Here is a 26567-nt window from a genome sequence, read left to right as displayed (position 1 = left end):
GCAGAGGAAAGAAGAAAAAAAGAAGGAACAAAAAGAAGGAAGCAAACACAATACGTAGCGAAAGTAATAGACAGAAAACGAAAACAAGGGGAAATAGTGAATAGCTGAACTATCAACGATTCCTCCAAAACAGTACAGCCTTCCCGATAATGTCGTTTTCTTTCATTTTAATTATCGTGCTTTTCATTTACAATTCTCTGAATCTTCATTTATTTCTTAAATATTTCCTGTGTTACTCTATAATTTTTATTACGACGTTGGTATCTACTAATATCTTGTATATCACCCAATCAGTAACGCTACGGCTATCCCTTTTAACAATACATATATATATATATATATGCGTGCGTGTGTGTCTATGTGAGTGTGTGTGTGTGTGTGTGGGTATGTGTGTATATATATATGTAGGAGTGGCTGTGTGGTAAGTAGCTTGTTTACCAACCACATGGTTCCGGGTTCAGTCCCACTGCGTGGCACCTTGGGCTGATAGCCTCGGGCCGACCAAAGCCTTGTGAGTGGATTTGGTAAACGGAAACTGAAAGAAGCCCCTCGTATATATGTATATATATACATATGTGTGTGTGTGTGTGTATATGTTTGTGTGTCTGTGTTTGTACCCCCCCACCAACATCGCTTGACAACTGATGCTGGTGTGTTTACGTCGCCGTAACTTAGCGGTTCGGCAAAAGAGACCGATAGAATAAGTATTAGGCTTACAAAGAATAAATCCTGGGGTCGATTTGCTCGACTAAAGGTGGTGCTCCAGCGTGGGCACAGTCAACTGACTGAAACAAGTAAAAGAGTAAAAGAGTAAAGTATATATATATATATATATATATATATATATATATATATATATATATATATATATATATATGGAAGGTTGATAAGGAACATACGAGTTGATATATATGGAAAAAAACTCAAAATAGAAAATGCTAAAACAATTTTATAAAATATATTTCAGTGCCGATTTCAGTCATTGAGACTTTTTCAACTGTAAGTATGGAAAACAATTAAATTGTGGAAAAATTGAAAGAAAAGTTTTTTAAAAGAATATTTGCATAGTGTTCAAATACAAGTGTTTTCCTTGTTTCTGCATGCCTCTGTCTCTCTTGTTTGTATATATATATATATGTAGTTTGTCTAGTACTCTGTTTTTTCTTTGTAAAAAAAAAGGTTCGTTCCATGCTTGATTTTACGTTTTCGTTCTCGTTGAGTTCTGCGTCTATTTGTGGTGTCCTGCACTCACGTATATATATTTATATGTGCATGTATATATACATGTAGATGTAGGTACGTACATATATGTATGTATGCATATATTTTATTTATTACACTATTGTATGACTGAGCGCCTTCGCGTCGATTCGATTCGTTCCGTTTCGTTTCGTTTCTTCTTCTCCCAGTACAAACTATAGCAGCGTGGAACGTGTTTATAAGCCACTTAAAAACACACAAAAACCGTTAAATTTACTTCAACATTTAAATTTATTTTGACCTATTCACTGACAAAATTCCGTGCTGCACAGAATTTGTCTGGGAATAATTAAACAAGAGAGAGAGAGAGAGAGAGAGAGAGAGAGAGAGAGAGAGAGAGGAGAGAGAGAGAGAGAGAGAGAGAGAGAGAGAGGGGGAGAATAGAGAATGAAAGAAAGTTAGAGAAAGAGAGAGAGATAGGAAGAGAGAAAGAAAAAGAGTGAGAGAGAGAGAGAGTTAGATGGAAAAGTGAACATGCCGGTGTGTGTTCAGTATAAAATTGAACTATTATGAAAATGTAATGTCTGCTACGTCCGCTTATAATATTTGCAGAAAATTCAAACAAATGTGCAAGATTTCAAGGGAGTGTGTATATTAAATAAATGAAGAAAAGACAAATCATATTTTCACAAAATTCTAAGACGCTGCCTACGTATTATACTCGGAAATATATTAAAAAGCTCTCATTCTTTTTTCAGGAGTGGCTGAAATTCTATGAAAGCTCTGCACTAAATAATCGAAAAAGTACATAATACATTGTGTATTTCAAATGTTTAAAATATCCAATAAAATTCATGAATATTTTGCAAGCTTTTTATATCATAATCAAATTTACCGTTCCATTCCACGCCTTTCCTTTCACAATAAACATATGATAACTTAATTGACTGTCTTCTTTTGTCAGAGGGATTATTTGCTTCGTTCCATCTCATCACCTCATTGTAGTTAGCTTTAAGTAAGAAGTTTACATTTGTAAGAAGTAGTAGCAGTCAAAATAGGATGAGACTCAACAGTCCACTCTCTATGGATTCTATAAGTTTAACACCATATACAGTAGTATCTTCTGTAGTGACAAAGTCATGTACGACAGAGTTTACAAAAAACACATAAGATTAGAATCTAGAAAACTACCACATCGATTTGTATATATGATAATACTCCACAGGCTATCATATTCATTTTTTGCTAATAATTCCTCTTAAACTATTATTCAAGTTTTGTATTTTCAACGGCAGAAAAATGAATTCTTTTTTAATTTACTTAACAGTTTAAAATCTAATTAAAATACAAACAAAAAGGAATTATATATATATATATATATATTATATATATATATATATATATATACATATATAAGAGGGATGACCTGTAAGTGGACATCCATTATGCTAGAAGAAGATTCGCTATGGTCTTACCACTAGGAAAGGAATGTTCTCAAAAAAAATTTAGCAAACGCCAGAACGTAAGCGAGCAAGACAAATGAAAAGATACAAAATATAGATTAATCACAAACCCGGTTTCGTTGTTATCGCTTACGTAATTGTCTGCAACTCATCAGTGTGATCATCTTTGCAAATACAATAATTATTATTTTAAATATATATATATATATATATATATATATATATATTATATATATATATATATATATATATATATATATATATATATATACATACACAAAAGTAGTACAAGCAGTCAAGGAACCTTCTGATGCTAATCTTCTGCAGAAAGACTCAGATACCATATGTAAATGGACTGAAGAGTACAACATAAATTTAATGCAGGAAAATTCCAAGCCCTCCGCTACCAGCTAATTGGTGCTCAGAAGTCACAAAAACGATATCCGGTTCGTCCAAAAGGTGCGGCAATCCTAGAATCACATATCGTGTGTGATCTGTGGATTGATATAAGCAACGATGCCTTGTTTCACATGCATATCACCAATATTGTGGCAGTGTGCAGGCAAATGGCTGGATGGATTTTGAGAACCTTCAGAACAAGGGACCAAGAAACTATGTTGGTCCAATGGAGCACATTTATCCTCAGACGTCTGGACTACTTCTTTGAACTGCGGCCACCTTACATGTATGTATGCATGTATGCATGTATGCATGTATATATGTGTGTATTATGTATACACACACATACACATATATTACATGGATAATGAATACGAGTATCTTGTAACAGCCGCAAAATTGTAATAAGCTTCTAAATAAGAAAAGTAATGTGTAATCAATTATTAATACTGTATTTTCTAAATATCTAGAATAACGCTTCAATATATTAAATGTAGAAATGTAATTAAAGTACAAATAAATTCTAATTTTTCGCTTCAAAATCAAACGAAATATTTACAAAATGCTGGGTTTAAATTTTAAAATGGCAAACATATTTGAATGTGGGGTTAGTTATTTAGTTATTGAATCTATGTGATTCAAATAATAACCACATTAACACCGATTTTTCTTGAAAATTGTAAAAAAGTAATTTTTAAAATTAGCTTTGGACATCTGTTATCTAATATCTTTAAGACTATCTCATATCTAATAATTCAGAATTGCTGAGATCTATAGTTCTGAATACGAAAGACAAAATGAAATGTTGAGTAAATACGATTCGATGCAGACGGTACGCTGCAACTAGCTGACCAGTTAAATGAGGGAGGAGGGAAGGCTGTAATATCTCAGACATTAGGAGAAAGAGAAGAGCATATTTGAATAATTAATATCAACGTGTCTTTAACCGAAAATTTTCGGAAGTCACTAGATTTTTTTTACCTATTCGTTTGCTAATTATCTGGAACGATCTATTTAACAGCTATTACAAGCTATTTAACAGGGCTGAGCATCAAACTGCCTCTCGTCTTCCCTACAGACCAGCAGACCTTTCTCCTTGGGACTTTTGGTTGTTCCGTAAACTGAAGGGGAAACTCCGTAGCAGTCTTTTTGAGGACGAAGGAGGCTGTGATAAGGGTCCTGCACACCTCCACTTTGGAGGACTTCCTTGGGGAACTTCATTAAGTGAATGCGAATTGCGGTCAGAGAATCCTGCTTTGATGAAGGCTAGAGTTTTGTACTTCTTTGAAAATTATTAAAATTGTTCCTAAGAAAGTCTAAAAACGTTTTGCTTGGACCTTATATATATATATATATATATATATATCAGGAGAATTCACAAAAAAAACAAAAGACGAAGAGAGGTGGTGTAGACAACAAACAAATGTATTAGTCTAGCGCTTGGGAAGAGAAAAAGTCTTTAACGTTTCGGGCCTACGCTCTTCCACGGAAAGGAACACAAAAAGAAACAAGGAGACAACATAGAGAAGATAATATATATATATATATAATATATATATATATATATATATATATATATATATATATATATATAAACATATATATATATATATATACATATATATATAAATGTATATATATATATATATATATATAAACATATATATATATACATATATATATATATATATATATATATATATATATATATATATATATATATATATATATATATATATATATACACACGTAAGTATATGTATGTATAAAAGATAGATAGATAAATATACATTTTTATATACGTACAAATATGTACGTGTGTAAGAGGATTGAAGATTAATATGTGTTTGAAAGAGAAAGACAAAGTGTATGGACAAATATGCATTTAAATAAAGAAGTTGAAAAATGGAGTTAGTATTGCGAAATATATTCGTATCAACATTAAGACAAGTTATTTAATAATTTAGATAATGTTAGAATAAAATTAATTTACAATATATCAGTACTGAATGGGAAGAATTTAAAATGGTTAAAATCATACTTCAAAAACTATATATAAAGAAATCATGTGTTAGCTTCCAAATTTGGCAAAGAATTTAAGAACAGCATCAGAAAAACGGAAAAGTTACCTGAAGACGCTCTGGTTAAGCTGTGTTTGTTCTAATGATAACTGTCTTCTATTTATATCATTGAGCCTACATATGACATCCGAATTAAAGTTTTGTGTCTCTATGGCACTAATTGGGATTACTAAAATAAACTATAAACTATACAAAAGAATATGGGTGTATTAATCTAATATTAACACTAACCATTAATTTATCAGTCTATTCAGATATTCATCTATTGAAGTGTCAAACTCTGTACACAATATAATTTTAGTAATTGACACTTTAACCTATTCATTCCTATATAAAAATGTAAATATGCATTCAGTTGTGTCTAGATTTGTGCATGTATGTGCAATTGAGTGCGTGCATATAGAATATATATATATATTAGTGCATATAGAATATGTATGCATATTAGTGTGTATATATATATATATATCTGTCTATTTGTCTTTTGTCTATCTAAGGTGTGGTTCTAACTTAATATGTATCAATCTCTTAAAAATAATTATATGCAACAGTTCTTTACAGAACGTAATTATGCATAATATACTTCTAAATGTTGCTAGGGTCTGTTTGCCTTGACCTCAATTAGATGCTGACATGTCAGTGATTACAACGTCATTCGTATGTCCTTGATAACTATTACTATTTCATACAGAGTATCGAATATTACTATTTCATACAGGGTTTCGAAGATGGTCAAAGAAAATTTTTAAACAGTATATATATAGTTGTTTGTTTGATTAAAACCGGATTTAACGTTTGAACATTTTCGTAATTAATCTGATATTTAATTACATAACCTATCTTTAAATAATATATCACAATACACTAAATACTATAAATGCATCAAAAGATAAACATAAAATAGGGATTCTCTGATTGATACATTGGCAAGTTGTTTGAGGTGAATGCTTTGCTGAAGACATTTAAATAAAAATGAAATATGCACAGAATTAAGTTTTGCATTTGTCTAAAGGAATAAAATGATATTATTCAAGGTATTAATGATTATTTTTGTTCAACACAGTTTTTTATAAACGATCATTTTATGCTCACAATACTGAGAATATTAGAACTAAGCTATTGTCTTTCGTGCGGATGGCATCTCCTAACCTAGATGTCTCCAAAGTGTCTCCAAGGGGTCAATAAATGCACATCTACTTTATCATTATTATTTATTTTCTTGGACATAGGTAAATAAATTAATTTATTTTCTTGGACATGCCTGGCGGGGTCGATGAGGGGTGAATGATTCCATGTAGGGGTCGATGATCTAAAAATTTGGGGGACCCTGTCCTAACCGGAGTATTTTATATTTATGAAATGTTGGGAATCGAACATAGCCGAATCAGTTGCTGTTACTCCCTTCTCGTGTATCACATTTCATATCGAGAAGGTATTTAGTGAAAATTACCTCTAGTAAATAGAACTATTCAACGTAAATTTATCAGGAATTTAAATGAGTCAATGACAAAGTGCGGCCCGTTAGCAGTATTTCGTCTGCCGCTACGTTCTGAGTTCAAATTCCGCCGAGGTCAACTTTGCCTTTCATCCTTTCGGGGTCGATAAATTAAGTACCAGTTACGCACTGGGGTCGAATAAATCGACTTAATCCGTTTGTCTGTCCTTGTTTGTCTTCTCTGTGTTTAGCCCCTTGTGGGTAGTGAAGAAATAGGTATTTCGTCTGCCGCTACATTCTGAGTTCAAATTCCACCGAGGTCGACTTTGCCTTTCATCCTTTAGGGGTCGATAAATTAAGTACCAGTTACGTACTGTTGTCGATCTAATTGACTGGCCCCCTCCCCTAAAATTTCGAGCCTTGTGCCTTGAGTAGAAAATAATTAAATTTGTTGTAATACAAAATTATTATTTTAGCTCTCCTTTCTCTACGTGACGTACACTCATTTCCTCTTTCTGTATCTCACTTTCTCTGTCTTTTTATGCATCTCTCTCAGCTTTGCTTTCGTTTTCTATCAGTTCAATCATTCGAGAAATTAGCTTTATTTAGTTACCAGTGATGTTATACTTATACTAATAAGAATTATGACTAGTAAATGACCTATTGTTTGGAAATGAAAAAGTATTGGACATTTGAGAAAAACAGAGTTAAATAATTTTCTTGGGTAGGAAACGTCCAATAAAAAAAAATAATCTAATATATCAAAAGTGTTTACCTTGTAGAATTAATGAGCTAGCTAAATGTATAAGGTATCAGCCCATATTAGTTTTCTCCCAGAATACTAAAAGTATCATAATGACAGTTAGTACAATATAATTCAAATTACATTGTAGTATAATTTAAATTATATTGTACTGCTCAATTCCATTTAGAACTGAAACGATATATTCAAGTTGTGAAGTCTTGTAAGGATACCTGTAAGGATAGAACTAAATACGTTATGACAATAACAATATTGGGAGTCCGTAAGGATTGCTGGTGTATTTTCATTCAGTACTTGTGAACCACAGGAATTTTTTTTAAATTTCATTTGATAACCATATATTGTTAAAAAACAAACTTCAATTCACGTTTTCCCTCATTTTTCCTAACCTCTTGTTAACCATTGACACGTTATTTAACTATTAACTTCGAGTACTGTTGTTCGAGATCTATGTATTCTTACTTCAAGAAAAGTATATTCGATGTACTTCTGAAAACATAATAGCTAAATGTTTTAATAAAGATAACGAAAAGTCAAAGATAACTATTTTGACATCTTTATTGTCTACATGGGTATAATCATACGATATACAAACGTTTGCTCGCCTTATATATATATATATATATATGGAGGCGCAATGGCCCAGTGGTTAGGGCAGCGGACTCGCGGTCGGAGGATCGCGGTTTCGATTCCCAGACCGGGTGTTGTGTGTGTTTATTGAGCGAAAACACCTTAAGCTCCACGAGGCTCCGGCAGGGGTGGTGGCGAACCCTGCTGTACTCTTTCGCCGCAAATTTCTCTCACTCTTTCTTCTGTTGGCCTGTTCGCTTAGCCAGCGGGATGGCGTCATTTGAAGGTTAAAACAATGCGAAGCGCATTGTGACCAGCGATATGTAGCAACATCTGATAGCCTGATCGGTCACGTGATCACGTGATATATATATATATATAAATAGAGCACCATCCGAGCGTGATCGTTGCCTGAGCAGCCAACTGGCTTTCGTGCCGGTGGCATGTAAAAGAGCACCATTCGAGCGTGATCGTTACTAACGTCGCCTTACTGGCACCTGTGCTGGTGGAATGAGTAAAAAGATTCGAGCGAGGTCGTTGCTAGTACCGCCTGTCTGGCACCCGTGCCGCTGGCACGTAAAATGCACCCACTACACTCTCGGAGTGGTTGGCGTTAGGAAGGGCATCCAGCTGTAGAAACTCTGCCAAATCAAGTTTGGCGCCTGGTGCAGCCATCTGGTTCGCCAGCCCTCAGTCAAAATCGTCCAACCCATGCTAGCATGGAAAGTGGATGTTAAACGATGATGATGATGATATATATATACATATACATTCAAGGAAAAGAAAATTAATTGGAATTGCAAAAATGTAAAGCAGAATTGACATGTTATGAATTTCATAAACAATAGAAGCAATACAAGAAAGAGCGAGAACTTGCCATCAATGAATGATTGGAGCACAGTACGATTCAGATCACATCTTATCGGAGCACCCATTACATTTGCGCAACTAAACCTACCTCTTCCAGATTCAGAGTTTATTAGCATATTCGATATTGGCCAAACCTTTACCACCGAAATATTCTGTGAAGAGTGTGTGATTAAACCAATTATCATTTCGTAGCTTGAAGCGTTCGTCTCCTATCAACTTTGAATCGAGCACAGTAATTATCCACCTTCAGCTTTTCCAGCAAATTCTACTAGAAATTATGTTTCCTTCGAGGAACTATGGACTTCAACCAGGGTAAGAAGACAGGTACATTTCTGTAAATCCCGTTTGTGTTATTAGCATTCATTTCTTTAGTCTGTGTTCCTTTTTTTTTATACAGCTGTTCTTATTGTTTCTGTTTTCGGCAGATTTCCCCACTATCGCAAAGCGATCAATTGAAGCTACTGCTGCTAGAAACCCTCAGCCTATTCATTCTTGGTGGGGTAGATTTTCCTTCGATTTCTCACACTACTACTACTACTACTACTACTACTACTACACTACTACTACTACTACTACTACTACTACTACTACTATTACTACTACTACTACTAGACGGGTAGTCATGATAGGTATACTGGGCTTCGTATATTTTACCCCAGTGTCACTTTGAGGGTATGTACAGCGAGCTGGTTAGGGCGGCGAACTGGTTAGGACGGCGAGCTGGCAAAATCGTTAGCACGCCGGGCGAAATGCTTAGTAATATTTCGTCTGCCGCTACTACGTTCGGAGTTCAAATTTCGCCGAGGTCGACTTTGCCTTTCGTCCTTTCGGGGTCGATTAAAGAAGTACCAGTCACGCACTGGGGTCGATATAATCGACTTAATCCGTTTGTCTGTCCTTGTTTGTCCCCTCTGTGTTTAGCCCCTTGTGGGTAGTAAAGAAATAGGTATGTACTGTTCTCTCATTCAAGAATAATAATAATTATTCTTTCTACTATAGGTACTAGGCATGAAATTTGGGGAAAGGGGACAGTCGATTACATCGACCACAGTATCTCACTGGTACTTAATTCATCGACCCGAAAGGATGAAAGGCAAAGTCAACATCGCCGGAATTTGAACTCAGAATGTAGTGACGGGCGAAATACCGTTAAGCATTTTTCCAAAAATGGGTCCTTGGTAACAGAATTAGTATTCACCAAGAAGAGGAATATAAAAGAAATCAGAAAATTGTGCCCAGTAGAAATGTTTCAAAATGTTTGCCTCCTTGGTACGACTGAAAGATAAAGTCGACCCCCGCGGAATTTGAACTCAAAATGCAATGACGGATGAAATACGGCGAAACAATTTTCTCCGCGCTAACGATTGTGCCAGTTTTCTGCCTAATAATAATAATAATAATAATAATAATAATAATAATAATAATAATAATAATAATAATAATAATAATAATAATAATAATCCCTTCTATTAAAGGCACAAGGCCCTAGATTTCGGGCGGAGGGTAAGTCTATTACACCAATCCCAGGGTCTCACTGGTTCTTAGTTCATCGACCTCTAAAAGATGATATAGCAGAATTTGAACTCAGAATGTGCAGACAGACGAAATGCCACTAAGCATTTTTCCCGGCGTGCGAACGATTCTGCCAGCTCGTCAAACAACAACAACAACTACAATAATAATAACAATGATAATAATAATGGAAAATTAACGTAAGGCGTACGATATATATGAACCCACATTCTTGGATTATGGAACGTATGAACCTATTTAGCGTTACCTTGAATGTTGAGCGATTGCTTGGAAATAGTATGGCCAAGTATAGGCTGGAACTGACAGCATATGGAAGAAGTTTAGGGACAATAGAAATCTGGAGAGGCAGCTTCCAAGGGGACTACCGGTTTCCACTGATCTTTGTAATGTGTTTGATATCACTAACACTGATTTTGAGGAAAGCAAAGGCTGGGTATGTATTCAAGAGCCGCCAACAAAAATTTGAACTTCCACCAACCGCATTGTCCGACTGACAGAAGGTTATAAGCACCTGACGACACTGTAAATGCCAGGTACCCTGTCACGGTCTACGCTTGGCCAAGTACTGTAGCTCAGTCAAAGAGACCATTTTGTGTGTAATGGAGAGAACAAAGTTGGGGAATGAATTATTCAAAGCATTATGTTTACAAAATTGAATTTAAATTTATTTCATAATTCATATTTCATTGCATACATCATATATAATATATATATATATATATATAATATATATATATATATATATATATATATACGTATGTATGTACGTATGTATGTATGTATGTATGTATGAATGTATGTGTGATTCTTCGTGGTTGTGCTTCATCGGTATGGAGTGACAGATAGACAATTCTGGTTATAGTCTTCATTCTAAATTAAGTAAAAAAAAAGAGAGAAAGTGAAACTAAAATGGTAAGAGAGAGAAATATACCTTAATATATATTTCTTTATTGCCCACATGGGGCTAAACATATAGGGGACAAACAAGGACAGACAAAGCGATTGAGTCGATTAAATCGACCCCAGTGCATAACTGGTACTTTCTTTATCGACCCCGGAAGGATGAAAGGCAAAGTCGACCTCTGCGGAATTTGAACTCAGAACGTAGCGACAGACGAAATACTGCTGAGCATTTCGCCCGGCGTGCTAACGATTCTGCCAGCTCGCCGCCCAGAGAAATGTACCTTAATACACTAAAGCAATTATTCAGAGATAAAATGCAACTTGGATAAGAAATATTTTGTTTTGTACTTCTTTTCTGTTTTATTTTTATATTTTCTGTTTTCATGTATTTTCTAATTTTTTTATATGTATGAGTCATATTTGCGAGTTGTTTTGCATGGGTGTGAGTGAGTGCGCTCTGCTTATTGCATTAACATTTTTGCTTTAATTTATTGTACTCATAAACATACTCTAATGTATACACTCATGCATATGTGTATATATATATATATATATATGTATCTGTATATGTATGTGTGTATGTATGTATGTATGTATGTATGTATATATATAAATATATTTATAACTATGACATCCAAAAGCAAATGTGGATCATCTTTACCTTTCCAGAGCTCAGGAAGTTCGAGGCTTGATCCAGCTTGAACTTACGTACAAAACCACCACAATCGAACTGGCCGAATACATTGAAACAACCAACGATTTGATGCTAAAACTTTTTGAAAAACGTAAAAAACCGAGAAAACTTCACTCTATTCTAAAAGAGAACAAAATATTCGCTACTGATCTCTCAGATACCTACCAGATTGATCAGGTTGAACGAGCTGTGCTAGCTGCTGCTGCTGCAAAGAAAATAAAATTAATTGAAAAAACAAAGTCACATGAAAAATTAGCTAGCAGATGGGAACAGAAACCTCTGCATGGTAAGTATGTGGCCGTAGCAAACAAGCTGATGTGGACATCAATGGTTACGAAGCTCAGGGCCAAAATCAGAGAGTGAAGGTTTCATATTAGCTGCTCAAGACCAAAGCTTATTAACCCGGAACTACCAAGCTAATGTGATAAAAAATGGAGCTGACCCTAAATGCCGATTCTGTAATGATGAGATCGAAACTATAGACCACCTAATCTCAGGGTTTAGAGTCTTAGCACCTGTAGAATATAAAGCAAGACATGACAGAGTCGGCCAGTATTTACACTGGACAACATGTCGGCATTATAAAATCAAAACTGCTGATAAATGGTATAAACACCATCCTGAAGTTGTAATTGAGGGAGAAAATGTGTCGATTCTTTGGGACTTCCCCGTACATACTAATTAAACTATAAAAGCTAATAAACCGGATGTTACTATAAAAGATCAGACAAAAAAGGTGTGTTTATCAATTGACATGAGTATTCCTTGCGATCACAATATTGCGACGAAAGAATTTGACGAGATCAGTAAATATAAAGACTTGCTAATAGAAATTGAAAAAATGTGGCATCGCAAGGCGATTACAGTAGCAATGATTGTAGGGTCTCTAGGAATGATAAAAAAAAAGGTACTGAAACCTATTTCAAAATGGTACCAGGCTTACCATCCCTACAGGAAGTGCAAAAAATCGTGTTAACTGGAACGACTCATGTACCGAGAAGAGCATTATCGCTGTGAAAACAACATCCATTCATGAATTTATTTATTTATTAATTTCTTAAATACATATTTTACTTGTGAATTTGCGTGTGTAATCTGGGAATGCATACAATGAGCTTCTTTGTCCTAGGTGTACGGAAAACACTCGGCGAGAAACGGAAGAAAATTTGAAGAAAGAAGGAAAAATAATAATAATAATAATAATAATAATAATGATAATAATAATAATAATAATAATAATGATAATAATAATAATAATAATAATAATAATAATAATAATAATAATGATAATAATAAAGAATATTATAGACGAGTTAGATCAATACTAAAAACAGAGCTCAATGCTAAAAACAAGATAATAGGTATCAACACTTTAGCTGTCCCAGTTATAAGTTACAGCTACAATATCCTTAACTGGACACTAAATGAACTGACCAAAATAGATAGGAAAACAAGAAAAATACTGACAGGATCTAGGATGCATCACCCAAAATCTGACATAGAAAGACTATATATATACAACGTATAGAAGGTGGTAGAGGCCTTATACAGCTAGAAAACTACTATAAAATAACCACCATAGGACTGCAAAAATATCTACTTCACAAGGAAGGAAAATTGATCCAAATAGCGGCAAAACACGAGCAAAACAAAAAAACTGTTCCCAGTATTTAAAGAAGCTGACAAATACAAAGAAGAAATCATACCACCTAATAAATATGAAGAAGAAGAAGAAGATGAAGAAACAACAAAAGCTATAATACAAATGAAATCCAAACTAAAAATAGAACAGCAACGGACCATGATAAAACGATGGCAAGAAAAGCACCTTCATGGCAAATACTGGACTAAACTAAATGCAAAAGAAATACACAAAGAAAAATCCCAGCAATGGTTGAGAAGCTCAGGACTCAAAGCAGAGACAGAGGGATTTTTAATTGCAGCACAAGACCAAAGCCTCCCCACCAGAAATTACCAAAAACATGTAATGAAAAGAAAAATAACAAGTAACTGCAGAATATGTGGAGATGGGCAAGAAACAATAAATCATATTATCTCTGGCTGCCCAGTCCTGGTTAAGAAGGAATATATTCACAGACACGACAGAGGTGGGACCTACATACACTGGAAGCGATGCCAATATTATGGAATAACAACAGAAAAAAAGATGGTATAGGTACACACCAGAAAAGGTCACAGAAAACGAGAAAGCAACCATACTCTGGGATATGCCGATACACACAGATAGAGAAATTAAGGCCAACAGACCAGATATAGTTGTCAGAGATGATGAAGAAAAAAATGCTTTCTAATTGATGTATCAATACCGGCAGATGACAACGTGTCTCTAAAAGAAAAGGAGAAACTTTCAAAATACAAAGACCTGGAAATAGAGGTAACCAGAATGAGGAATCTAAAAACAGAAACAATTCCTATCATAGTAGGTGCATAAGGCATGATAAGAAAATACTCAGACAAATACATAACAAAAACACCAGGACTTACAAACACGTATAACATACAGAAAATTGCACTTCTAGGCACTGCACACATCCTACGCAGAACACTTTCCATACAATAACCATCAGAGCATCACAACAAATCACAGCACATACCCAAGGCACACAGAGCTGCGCTCGGCAGTGAAGTGAAAGCACGCTATAAAATAAAACTACTGAACAATAATAATAATAATAATAATAATAATGATAATATAATAATAATAATAATAATAATAATAATAATAATAATAATAATAATAATAATAATAACCATGAAAAGAGGAAAACTAGTTAAGAGTAACAACATCACACTAGATAAAACCAATGAAATAAAAGAATTAGACCAAAGCCAAACTTACAAATACTTAGGAATCCATGAACTAGATAAGACACAATACACACAAATGAAAGAGAAAATAAAAAAAGAATATTATAGACGAGTTAGATCAATACTAAAAACAGAGCTCAATGCTAAAAACAAGATAATAGGTATCAACACTTTAGCTGTCCCAGTTATAAGTTACAGCTACAATATCCTTAACTGGACACGAAATGAACTGTCCAAAATAGATAGGAAAACAAGAAAAATACTGACAGGATCTAGGATGCATCACCCAAAATCTGACATAGAAAGACTATATATACAACGTATAGAAGGTGGTAGAGGCCTTATACAGCTGGAAAACTACTATAAAATAACCACCATAGGACTGCAAAAATACCTACTTCAGAAGGAAGGAAAACTGATCCAGATAGCAGCAAAACACGAGCAAAACAAAAAACTGTTCTCAGTATTAAGGAAGCTGACAAATACAAACAAGAAATCATACCACCTAATAAACACAAAGAAGAAGAAGAAGATGATGAAGAAACAACAAAAGCTATAAAACAAATGAAATCCAAACTAAAAATAGAACAGCAACGAGCCATGATAAAACGATGGCAAGAAAAGCCCCTTCATGGTCAATACTGCACTAAACTAAACGCAAAAGAAATAGACAAAGAAAAATCCCAGCAATGGTTGAGAAGCTCAGGACTCAAAGCAGAGACAGAGGGATTTTTAATTGCAGCACAAGACCAAAGCCTCCCCACCAGAAATTACCAAAAACATGTAATGAAACGAAATATTACAAGTAACTGCAGAATATGTGGAGATGGACAAGAAACAATAAATCATATTATCTCTAGCTGCCCAGTCCTGGTTAAGAAGGAATATATTCACAGACATGACAGAGTTGGAACCTACATACATTGGAAGCTATGCCAACATTATGGAATAACAACAGAAAAAAGATGGTATAGGCACACACCAGAAAAGGTCACAGAAAACGAGAAAGCAACCATACTCTGGGATATGCCGATACACACAGATAGAGAAATTAAGGCCAACAGACCAGATATAGTTGTCAGAGACCATGAAGAAATAAAATGCTTTCTAATTGATGTATCAATACCGGCAGATGACAACGTGTCTCTAAAAGGAATGGAGAAACTCTCAAAATACAAAGAGCTGGAAATAGAGGTAACTAGAATGTGGAACCTGAAAACAAACAATTCCTATCATAGTAGGTGCATAAGGCATGATAAAAAAATATTCAGACAAATACATAACAAAAACACCAGGACTTACAAACACATATAACATACAGAAAATTGCACTACTAGGCACTGCACACATCCTACGCAGAACACTTTCCATACAATAACCATCAGAGCATCACAACAAATCACAGCACATACCCAAGGCACACAGAGCTGCGCTCGGTAGTGAAGTGAAAGCACGCTATAAAAATAAAACTACTGAATAATAATAATAATAATAATAATAATAATAGTAGTAATAATAATAATAATAATAATAATAATAATAATAATAATAATAATAATAATAATAATAATGTTAATAATAATAATAATGATAATAATAATGATAATAATAATAATAATAATGATGATGATAATAATAATAATAATAATAATAAAATAAGCTACTATGAAGGAAAAAATAAGAAAGGAATACTATAGGAGAATAAGGCTTGTACTGAAGACTGAACTCAACTCCAAAAATTGCATTGAGGCCATTAACATCTGGCACTTCCAGTAGTCCAGTACAGTTTTAATATCATTAACTGGAACCTTACGGAACTCCAACGCTTAGACAGGAAGACAAGAAAGTTACTGACATCCAAGAGCATGCACCACCCTAAGGCAGATGTAGACCGCTTGTACCTACCTAGAAGCAGCGGGGGGAGAGGAATGATGCAATTAGAGCTGTGCTATAAAACCTCTACTGTAGGAATGAACAGGTACCTATCTAGTACAAAGGACTGGATGCTGCGACTTGTGTGCGAACACGAAAGCAACAAAAAGCTGCATTCTATTGTCAAGGAAGCTTATAAGTTCGAAAGGGAACTAGACATTAACCTTGAATCAGATGAAGAGCCGGAAACCACTGCTACCAAGCAAGCAAAGCGAATCAAGCAGACTGCAAAAAAGAACGGGCAGAATCAAATTGAGAAGCGGTGGAGCCAGAAGCCCCTGCATGGACAATATATTCTCCGAAGCCAAAATGTTGATGTAGACCAAGCAACAACCCATCAGTGGCTGAAGAGCTCTGGATTGAAAGCAGAGACTGAAGGTTTCATAATGGCAGCACAAGATCAAAGCTTGTTTACCAGAAATTACCAGGCTAACGTTCTCCGAAACGGTACTGACCCTAAATGCAGATTCTGCGACACATTTAACGAAACGATAGACCATCTCGTTTCGGGATGTCCTGTGCTGACACCAAACGAATACAAAAATCGCCACGATAGGGTAGGACAGTATATACATTGGAAGATATGTAAACACTACAAATCCGACACTCCTGCTAATTGGTATGAACACCATCCTCAGCCAGTTGTTGAAGGTAAAGATGTCACCATCCTCTGGGATTTTCCAGTCAACACTGACAGAACGATCAAGGCTAATCGACCAGACATAATTGTTAAAGACAGGGAAGAAAATACCTGCAGACTAATAGAAGTAAGCGTCCCCACTGATAAAAATGTATCTGTCAAGGAATTTGACAAACTTAGTAAATATAAGGACCTGGAAATCGAAATACAGAGGATGTGGAATCTTAAAACAAAAACTGTTCCTGTTATTGTAGGTGCCCTAGGTATGATAAAAAAAGGGATGTCAGAAACACCTAGACAATATCCCTGGAAAACGATGTCTCAAGGAAATCCAAAAGATTGTGCTAACAAGTACTGCCCACATCCTTAGAAAAACCCTATCAATGTAAATGTCTGTGTTTGCATTACATGGAGATATATCTCTACTTCCCCTCCCCAAGCTTTCAGCTATATTTCAACAACTCTTAACCTTCACTTGCCCTAGGGCGCTGGGTGTGCCCCGGCAGGTGATTGCATCAAACATGCAGATTAAAAGTAAATGACAATGATAATAATAATAATAATAATAATAATAATAATAATAATAATAATAATAATAATAATAATAATAATTTCCCCTGTGATTTCAAGCTTCCTGAAGCACAATATGTCGTTGTGGAATACGAATCTCCAATTATACCACTCTAATGGAGTACTTGCCTCAGAAAATACAAACATCAACTGTGGAATTTTTCAAGGTGACTCACTTTCACCTTTAATATTCTGCATAGCCCTAATACCCCTTACAAGTGAATTAAACAGAACAGGGTATGGGTATAAAATTGCCAATAAAAAAATAAGCCATCTATTTTTATATGGATGACTTAAAACTCTATGGTAAAGACGATAATGAACTTGAAGGCCTATTGCACATTGTGAAAGCATTCAGCGATGACATCGGGATGGAATTTGGGCTTGAGAAGTGTGCCAAGGCCACTTTCGAGAAAGGGAAAGTGAAGACCACAAATTCAGTCGTGTTAGATGTTGACACAGTCATAAGAGAGCTTGAGCAAGAAAAAAACATACACATAATAGGGATAAATGAAGGCTCTGGTATTCAGCATGCAAACATGAAAGAGAAGATCAGGAAGGAATGTTATAGGAGAGTTTGTGCAGTCCTGAAATCTGAACTAAATGCACGTAACAAGGTGTTAGCTATAAATTCCTTAGCAGTTCCAGTTGTTACTTATAGCTACAATGTGTTGAACTGGAATATGAGTGAAGTAAAGAATATAGATAGGAAAATACGCAAGCTGCTGAGTTGTAATAGGATGCACCACCCAAAGGCAGACGTAGATCGCCTTTACCTTCCCAGAGCCCAATGAGGTCAAGGCCTGATCCAATTTGAACTAGCTTACAAAACAACCACAATTGGACTGGCCAAATATCTCGAAATAACGAATGACTGGATGCTAAAGCTCGTGGAAAATCACGAAAGACGAAAGAAGCTTCATTCTATCATCAAGGAAAGCAAAAAATTTGCTATTGATCTCGTGCAGGATACCCAAACTGAACAACCCGAGGGAAGTACGGCAACTATTGTTGCAAAGAAGGTGAAAATAATGGCAACGAAAAAAGCGCACGAGCAATTGGCTGATAGGTGGGAGGAGAAACCTCTGCACGGCAAATATGTGGCCCGCAGCAAACAAGCTGATGTTGACCAGAAGCAAACCCATCAGTGGCTACGGAGCTCAGGGCTAAAAGCAGAGAGCGAAGGTTTCATCCTGGCTGCTCAATATCAAAGCCTATTAACCCGGAACAACCAGGCCAATGTGATGAAAAATGGAGCAGACCCAAAATGCCGATTCTGCAACGACATGATTGAAACAGTGGACCACCTAATCTCTGGATGTAAAGTCTTAGCACCAGTGGAGTATAAATTAAGACATGACAGAGTTGGCCGATATCTACACTGGCTAATAAGTCGGCATTACAATATCAAAACTGCCGACAAGTGGTATAATCACCACCCTGAAGCTGTAACTGAAGGAGAAAATGTAACGATTCTGTGGGACTTTCTAGTACATACAGACCGAACCATCAAAACCAATAAACCGGATATTGTTGTGAAAGACCAAAACAATAAAGTTTGCTTATTGATCGACATGAGCATCCCCTGTGATCATAATATCTCGGCGAAAGAGTTTGACAAGCTCAGAAAATATAAAGACCTGCTCATTGAAATTGAGAAAATGTGGCATCTCAAGGCGGTTACAATACCAGTGATCGTAGGAGCACTAGGAATGATCAAGAAGGGAACCGAAAATTATATGAGAATGATCCCTAGCTTACCATCCCTGCAAGAAGTGCAAAAGATTGTCTTAACTGGTACATCACACGTATTGAGAAGAGCATTGTCGATGTGAGAACTATTACTACCCATGTATTTTAATTTAACTTAAAAAAAAATGAACGAACTAGTGAGTTTAGTTTAATGGTCTACCAATGTTGGCCTACCAATGTATACTATGAGTTTCTTTGCCCTAGGAGTCGGGAAGACACTCAGCAAGAAATGGAAGCAAATTTGAAAGAAGGAAAAAAAAAAATAATAATAATAAATGCCCTGATGCAATACCAGACAGTGGCTCTCATCGCTTCTGTTTTTAACTGATTGGAAGAGTCATCATGTACATGATTTATCTTTATATATATGACGCATATGTAGAAAGAGAGTTTTGTGGGTTTAAATAATTCACACCGGGAAAAATGGTTGTTTCATTCATCATCTTCACTCTCTGCTTTTAGCCCTGAGCTTCGTAACCATTGATGCATGTGTTTCTGGTCGACATCAGCTTGTTTGCTACGAGCCACATACTTGCCAAATCTTATCCAGCACCTTTTGAGTGAGATGGGATACTCAACCTAAAGAAAATTCTAACTGGGCATCACCTGTAACAGCATGTGCTGTTTATTTTGACATGATATTAAAATAGGGGGAAAAGGGGTCCTTTAGGGTATAGTACAACCAAGCTGACTTACTAAGACAGATTCTTTTTGGAAAATTCCATAAAGCAACGTGATATCAGCATTACGTGTCTTGCTCACTCGCCTTTTTTCTCTCTCTATTTTCTTTTTTTATTATTACCCACAAGGGGCTAAACATAGAGGGGACAAACAAGGACAGACAAACGGATTAAGTCGATTACATCGACCCCAGTGCGTAACTGGTACTTAATTTATCGACCCCGAAAGGATGAAAGGTAAAGTCGACCTCGGCGGAATTTGAACTCAGAACGTAACGGCAGACGACATACAGCTACGTATCTTGCCCGGCGTGTTAACGATTCTGCCAGCTCGCCGCGTTTTCTCTCTCTATTTTGATACATACATATGTATACATATTACGAGTATATATAAACATCCACACACACACACACACACACTTGTATATATATATATATATGTCCTGCCACAAAATTTAAGAAATCTGCATAAGGTGGAAGTAAATGTCTTCAAAAAGGAACTAGACAACTTCTTCTTCATCATTCCGGATGAACTCAAGATGATATAGAGATGAGGGCAACAGAATCACACTTCCTTATACACCAAACTGGCCAACAGCTTGGACAAAGGCACATACAGGAGTGGTAGTATGAAACACCCCAGACTGAAGAAATCAGAAATACTACGGTGGTGCTCCAGCATGACTGTTACCGCATGGCTGAAACGAGTAAAAGAATAATACATAAATGTATATATATATATGATGTGTGTGTGTGTGTGCATGCGTGTTTGGTTGTGTGCGTGTGTGTACGTGCGTATGTGTGTGTGTGCTTGTGTATGTTCATATATATGTACATATGTATATACATACACATATACGTATATAGACAATTTGCATTATTATTTACTTACATCTCTGAGTTGACGTTGTACTCTCAAACGTATCTGCCCTTTTAAGCCAGTAGTGACGTCCTACAGACGTCATAAAACATATACCATTAAAGATAATCACGGCAATCAGGAGAAGAATCAACAAACTTATAATTACAACGTACTCCAAGTTATCTACAATACAAGATAAGCAAATACAAATTTCATTAAAATATTATGCATGCATTTCAATATCATTATACATTTCACACGATGCAAGCCAAGGTAGGGAACTCTTTAGGCAATCTGCCTGTTACAAAACAGTATTCATATCGCTCTCGAATCACAACCCGTACTGAACAACGGAAAACTCAATGGATAATGTAGTCTTATTCGTATTCCTTTGATTGTAGGTTTGCTCCGATTAGAACTGATGTGAGAGGGGAGGTAAGCATGATAATAATAGTTATTATTTTCAAATATATTAACATCAAACCATCATTATCATTAGCAGCACCATCCTCACACTCAGTTATAAGCCCAGCAATATTCCCATCAGAAACATTTCTGTCACCGCAAACAACTTCTTTTCTCGACCCTACTTACCTATTTATTTACTACCCACAAGGGGCTAAACACATAGGGGACAAACAAGGACAGACAAACAGATTAAGTCGATTATATCGACCCCAGTGCGTAACCGGTACTTAATTTATCGACCCCGAAAGGATGAAAAGCAAAGTCGTCCTCGGCGGAATTTGAACTCAGAACGTAACGGCAGACGCAATACGGCTACACATTTCGCCCGGTGTGCTAACGATTCTGCCAGCGTGCCACCCTTGACTCTACTTACCGTCTTCGAAAACATATTGTATACTTCTAACTAAGAAATGTAACCCTAAACCCATCTGTACATACCAGAATAGACACTACAATAGCTCCTATTTAATAAGTGTAGGGTTGGTACTTACGCGGCACCCATCGTCCCCAAAATTCATCCTTCTAATCATGTATTCAATAAAGATTTTCGATTCCTGTAGTCCGCACTACATGTGTGTCTTGCTCTATTTTCTCACACCTCTTAAGGTGTTTGTATGCAGTTGCCTTTAAACTCCTCAAATGAGCGAAAAACTACGACCTGGTGTCCTGCAACCACAACTTATGCTAAGTAGTAGTCAGGAAAGCAAAATATACCTTCATGTACTGTTCTTTCATGACACAAATTTCAGTTTTTTTCATTGATCCATCCCAAAGAGGATCCTGGGACCTCCTACAGAATACTCATATCGGCTTCTTCTCAACCAAAATAACTCTGTATTAGCTTGTTAATAATGTTATCAGGGTGGCTCCACAATTTTTAGTCTGTGTAAATAAAACAAAACATCTTTCGACGTCACTGTTTCGTCTCAAGTCTATGCACTTCACTAAACTGTTTGCACATGCAGATCCGAAGTACGAAGTCTTGCAAACGATAACCTGTCTGATCCAGTAAAATAATTGAATTCATCTCGACTATCTGAAAAGCAAGATGCAGTCGTACATGACCTCCTATATGACATACTCAAATCTACTCCTTTCAGTGACAACCAACAGGATAAACGAAATGTCCGGGAGATTTTATAATCGACGTCAAACACAAAAGGAAACTTAGAAACATGGAAAGGTCTCAAAAATTCTGGGCTCGAAGGCCTGGTTCAAATGCATGCAACCGAGCCCACCTACCTCAACCTCTCAAATATGCGATCCTTCTACGATTAACAGAAGGGTCTGCAAAAGGATAAGCAATTGGAATTAAGGTGAGAAATCTACTGGATCATTCTAACAATAATGGCAACAACTTCAGCAGCAGCAGTATTATTATTAGTAGTAGTGGTGGCGGTAGTAGTAGTAGTAGTTGTGATAGCAGCAGCTACAGCATATGTTAATGAGCATACGTCCATATTCATGCATTTATATGTATGTATATGAATATGCTTATGTATGCGTGCACATATACCTGACTGCGTGAATTTATATACGATTGGATATATTGTATCTTATGTTCACTAAGAAAATGTACGACTGCTATTCTTGAGTTTAGAGACCCACGAAGATTATCTAATCTACTTCCAGTATAGTGCCTAAGCAACTACTATACTTGATGATATTAGTAGTTATGATATATATGGAGCAAATGTAGGAGATATTACGAAAAACACAAACACACACACAAATGCACACACAAACACACACAAACACACACACACACACACACACACACACACACACCACACACACACACACATTGCTCTCTTTCCTACTACGCATTTTTTTATTTTTCTCTATCCATTGGCTGTATCTATTTATTAACTACTTTATTTAATTAATCAATTATATTAATTTCACTTACTTTATCACGAATGCTATATCTATTATATAAAATCTTTTCTGTCTGTCTGTCTGTCTGTCTGTCTGTCTGTGTGTCTTCTAGGATTTCGTGCATCCTCCATCCGATTGCGCTTAAATTTGATATGTAGATACCGACGGTATCAAGGCGTGTATAAGTCTTGAAAAATTTTCAAAAATCGATTCCAGGTGAGAATGCACGTGGGAACATGCATTTGTACGCGCAAGTACATCAGCTGTTCCGATCGATACTACGCGTACGCGAGAAAATGTCTGTCTTTATTTCTTCTGTTGCTGGTGTCTCAAATTTAGGTTAAATCAGTTTTTCTCAAAGGGGAGGCCTATGGAACGGTCGGACAAGTTGTTTTGAGAAAATTTGGTTTAAAATTTTGACAACTCAGCACCGTCCATTGGACGGGGGGCGTTTTGCTCATATTTTCATATTTTTATTTATCCCTTTTGTTGTTGTCCAACTTACTATTTCTTCCTTCCCTTCTTGTTTCTCTTCCGTTTTTTTTAAATTTCTTCCTGTTTTCTCTGCATTTCTTTCTCCCTTTTTCTGTTCTGTCTTCTTTTTCTCTCTTCATTCTCCATTTGTCTTCTCTGTCTCCCTTTCACCCACTTTCTCTCTTATTTTTTAATCTCACTTTTTCTTTCACTGCCAATTGCTTTCTTTCTATTTCCCTCTCACAATGCTTATATTTTGTGACCCCCTTCGGTCATGAATGACCATGGGATTGCACCTAGAAAGTTACCCTCCGAGGCACAAGTCTGAGCAAGGTTGTTTATGGAAGACCAGCAGTCGCCCACGCATACCAGCCTCCCTCTCCACGCCACCGATGTTATCCAAGGGGAAGGCAAAGGCCGATACAGCTTGGCACCAGTGACGTCGCAGCTCATTTATTAACGTGCAAGTGGCTGAGCACTCCACAGACACGTGTACCCTTATCGTAGTTCTCGAGGAGATTCAGCGTGAAACAGAGTGACAAGGCTGGCCCTTTGAAATACAGGTACAACAGAAACAGGAAGAAAGAGTGAGAGAAAGTTGTGGTGAAAGAGTAGAGCAGGGTTCACCACCACCCCCTGCCGGAGCCTTGTGGAGCTTAATGTGTTTTCGCTCAATAAATACTCACAATGTCCGGTCTGGGAATCGAAACCGCGATCCTACGACCGCGAGTCCGCTGCCCTACCACTGGGCCATTGCGCCGCCACACAATGCTTATATAATTCCTCATGATCTACACAATTCTTGGCATTAGTTCCCTGCAACTTAATGCAATAAAGTATTCCCGTATGATCTGTTCTGTTTAGGTACACAAATACACATAGAACATTAAATTCAGGATCCCAAGCAACCATAAAGGAGAAATATGCGTATGAACTAATATTATAAATTTATGCTTATCATGATTTCCCGTATGTTTGTGTATATTTGTATACATGTATGTATTTAAAGAAGTGACTATATACATGTGTGTGTGTGTGTGTGTGTGTGTGTGTGTGTGTAAAAACTGTTCATAAGATAATATACAATACTTTGAATTCTATCATCAATAAAAAATACTTTCAAAATATATATTACTTACCACCCAGTGCACCTCCCGTAGCTACAAAAGAAAGACGGTAGTGATATTAACAATCCACTCTTTATAGAGTTTCACGAAAGTGTAAGCAAAATTATTACAGTAACATTCTTTTAAAAATAAGGAATATTTAACAAGCAGTCACATTTGAAAATATATATGAGATAGATACAAATAAATATATAAACAAAATAATGGGAATTAAGAAAAGTTTGATAATCATTCAACGTTTTATTTAAGTTCATTTATCGAAAATATAAAGATAGACACACACACACGCACGAATGTATACATAAATACACATTCACACACACACACACACACACACACACACATATACATATATACATACACACATATGAATAAATATTTAAGTGTTGGGTCTGTATCTAGTAGTAAGCTGATGATGCCGTTCACTGCCCTATGGCTACCTGATGTCATCCACAGTACTTTTACAATAGTTGTTGGATCTATCACGGTATCTCCTCAGTGTACATTGAGTATGTAACAAATGAGAGAGACGGAAATTGGTTTAAACATAGTCGCTAGCAACGTGCAGTATTAAAACCGAGCGAGACAGTGTTTATTTAACGAGATACCCATCATAAGATCACATGAGGAGATTCGTACACATATATGTACGAGAGGCACCCAAAGAAACCGGGATTTTGCAATATTATTTTATTCACTTAGTTTTACTCGCTTACACTTATACCGCCTTGAAAGTAGTCTCCATTGGAACCAATGCATCAGTTCAGGCACAGTTTCCACTATCCGAAGAATTGCTGGAATTCTTGCGAAGTGATGCCTTTTAACGCATTTGTCGTTTTTTTCTTCACCTCTCCCACATCTTCAAATTCCGTAACACCAGTTTTCGTAAACAGTCATAACCTTCGAAAAAAGGTCCGGATCAACTTCCAGCTGTTCTTTCGGTTCAGAACACGCATTCAGTCGTGACTGTTTTTGATCATCCTTGAGCAAACGAGGCACAAATTTTGCTGCAAATATTTTCATTCGCAATTCCTCGCCCAAAATTCGTTGGCAGGAGCTCCAGAAGACACCAGTCATATCAGCAAGTTCTTCAGTTGTTCGTGACGCTCCTCCAACATCAGTTCATGAATTTTCATGATGCTTTCATTCATTCAGGATGTCGACAGTCGCCCTGGACGAGGTTGGCCATCAAGCAACAAATGACCATTCCCAATGCGGGAAAACCACTCGTGAACTTATGTTTTGTTAACAGCGCCCTTGTAAGCTCTATGAAGCAACACAACTGTTTCAGCTGCCATTTTCCCTAGCAGAAAACAGAATTTCACAAAAGTATGACGCTGTTCCTTCCTTCCAGCCATCGCAAAAATCGACGAACAAGGGAGAAACTCTGCATAACAAAGACGCACCACATGGCCGGTCAGCAGACAACGCTGGTCAGCAGACA

General features: G+C 36.2%; 2 protein-coding genes across 2 annotated transcripts in view; both read right to left on the bottom strand.

Annotated features, from left to right (window-relative positions):
* The window catches only part of LOC115212217 (putative acyl-CoA synthetase YngI), a 36653-nt gene extending 31408 nt beyond the window's left edge, over positions 1-5245 (bottom strand). Inside the window, exon 1 of the mRNA XM_036502948.1 lies at positions 5192-5245. The gene's annotated coding sequence lies outside the window, so the exon portion shown is untranslated. The remainder of the gene's footprint in view (positions 1-5191) is intronic.
* A 2232-nt stretch (positions 5246-7477) lies between these two features.
* LOC118763565 overlaps positions 7478-26567 on the bottom strand; it is a 32646-nt gene continuing 13556 nt past the window's right edge. Inside the window, exons 4-6 of the mRNA XM_036503141.1 lie at positions 21207-21359; positions 10562-10613; positions 7478-7553 (exon numbers count right to left, since the gene is read on the bottom strand). Of these exons, the coding sequence (XP_036359034.1) occupies positions 7478-7553; positions 10562-10613; positions 21207-21359 (281 nt within the window). The remainder of the gene's footprint in view (positions 7554-10561; positions 10614-21206; positions 21360-26567) is intronic.

The sequence above is a fragment of the Octopus sinensis genome, linkage group LG5 (assembly GCF_006345805.1).
Source record: "Octopus sinensis linkage group LG5, ASM634580v1, whole genome shotgun sequence".
Classification (NCBI taxonomy): Eukaryota; Metazoa; Mollusca; class Cephalopoda; order Octopoda; family Octopodidae; genus Octopus; species Octopus sinensis.
The sequence above is the reverse complement of the archived record's forward strand: the minus strand, read 5'-3'. Positions and strand labels throughout refer to the sequence as shown.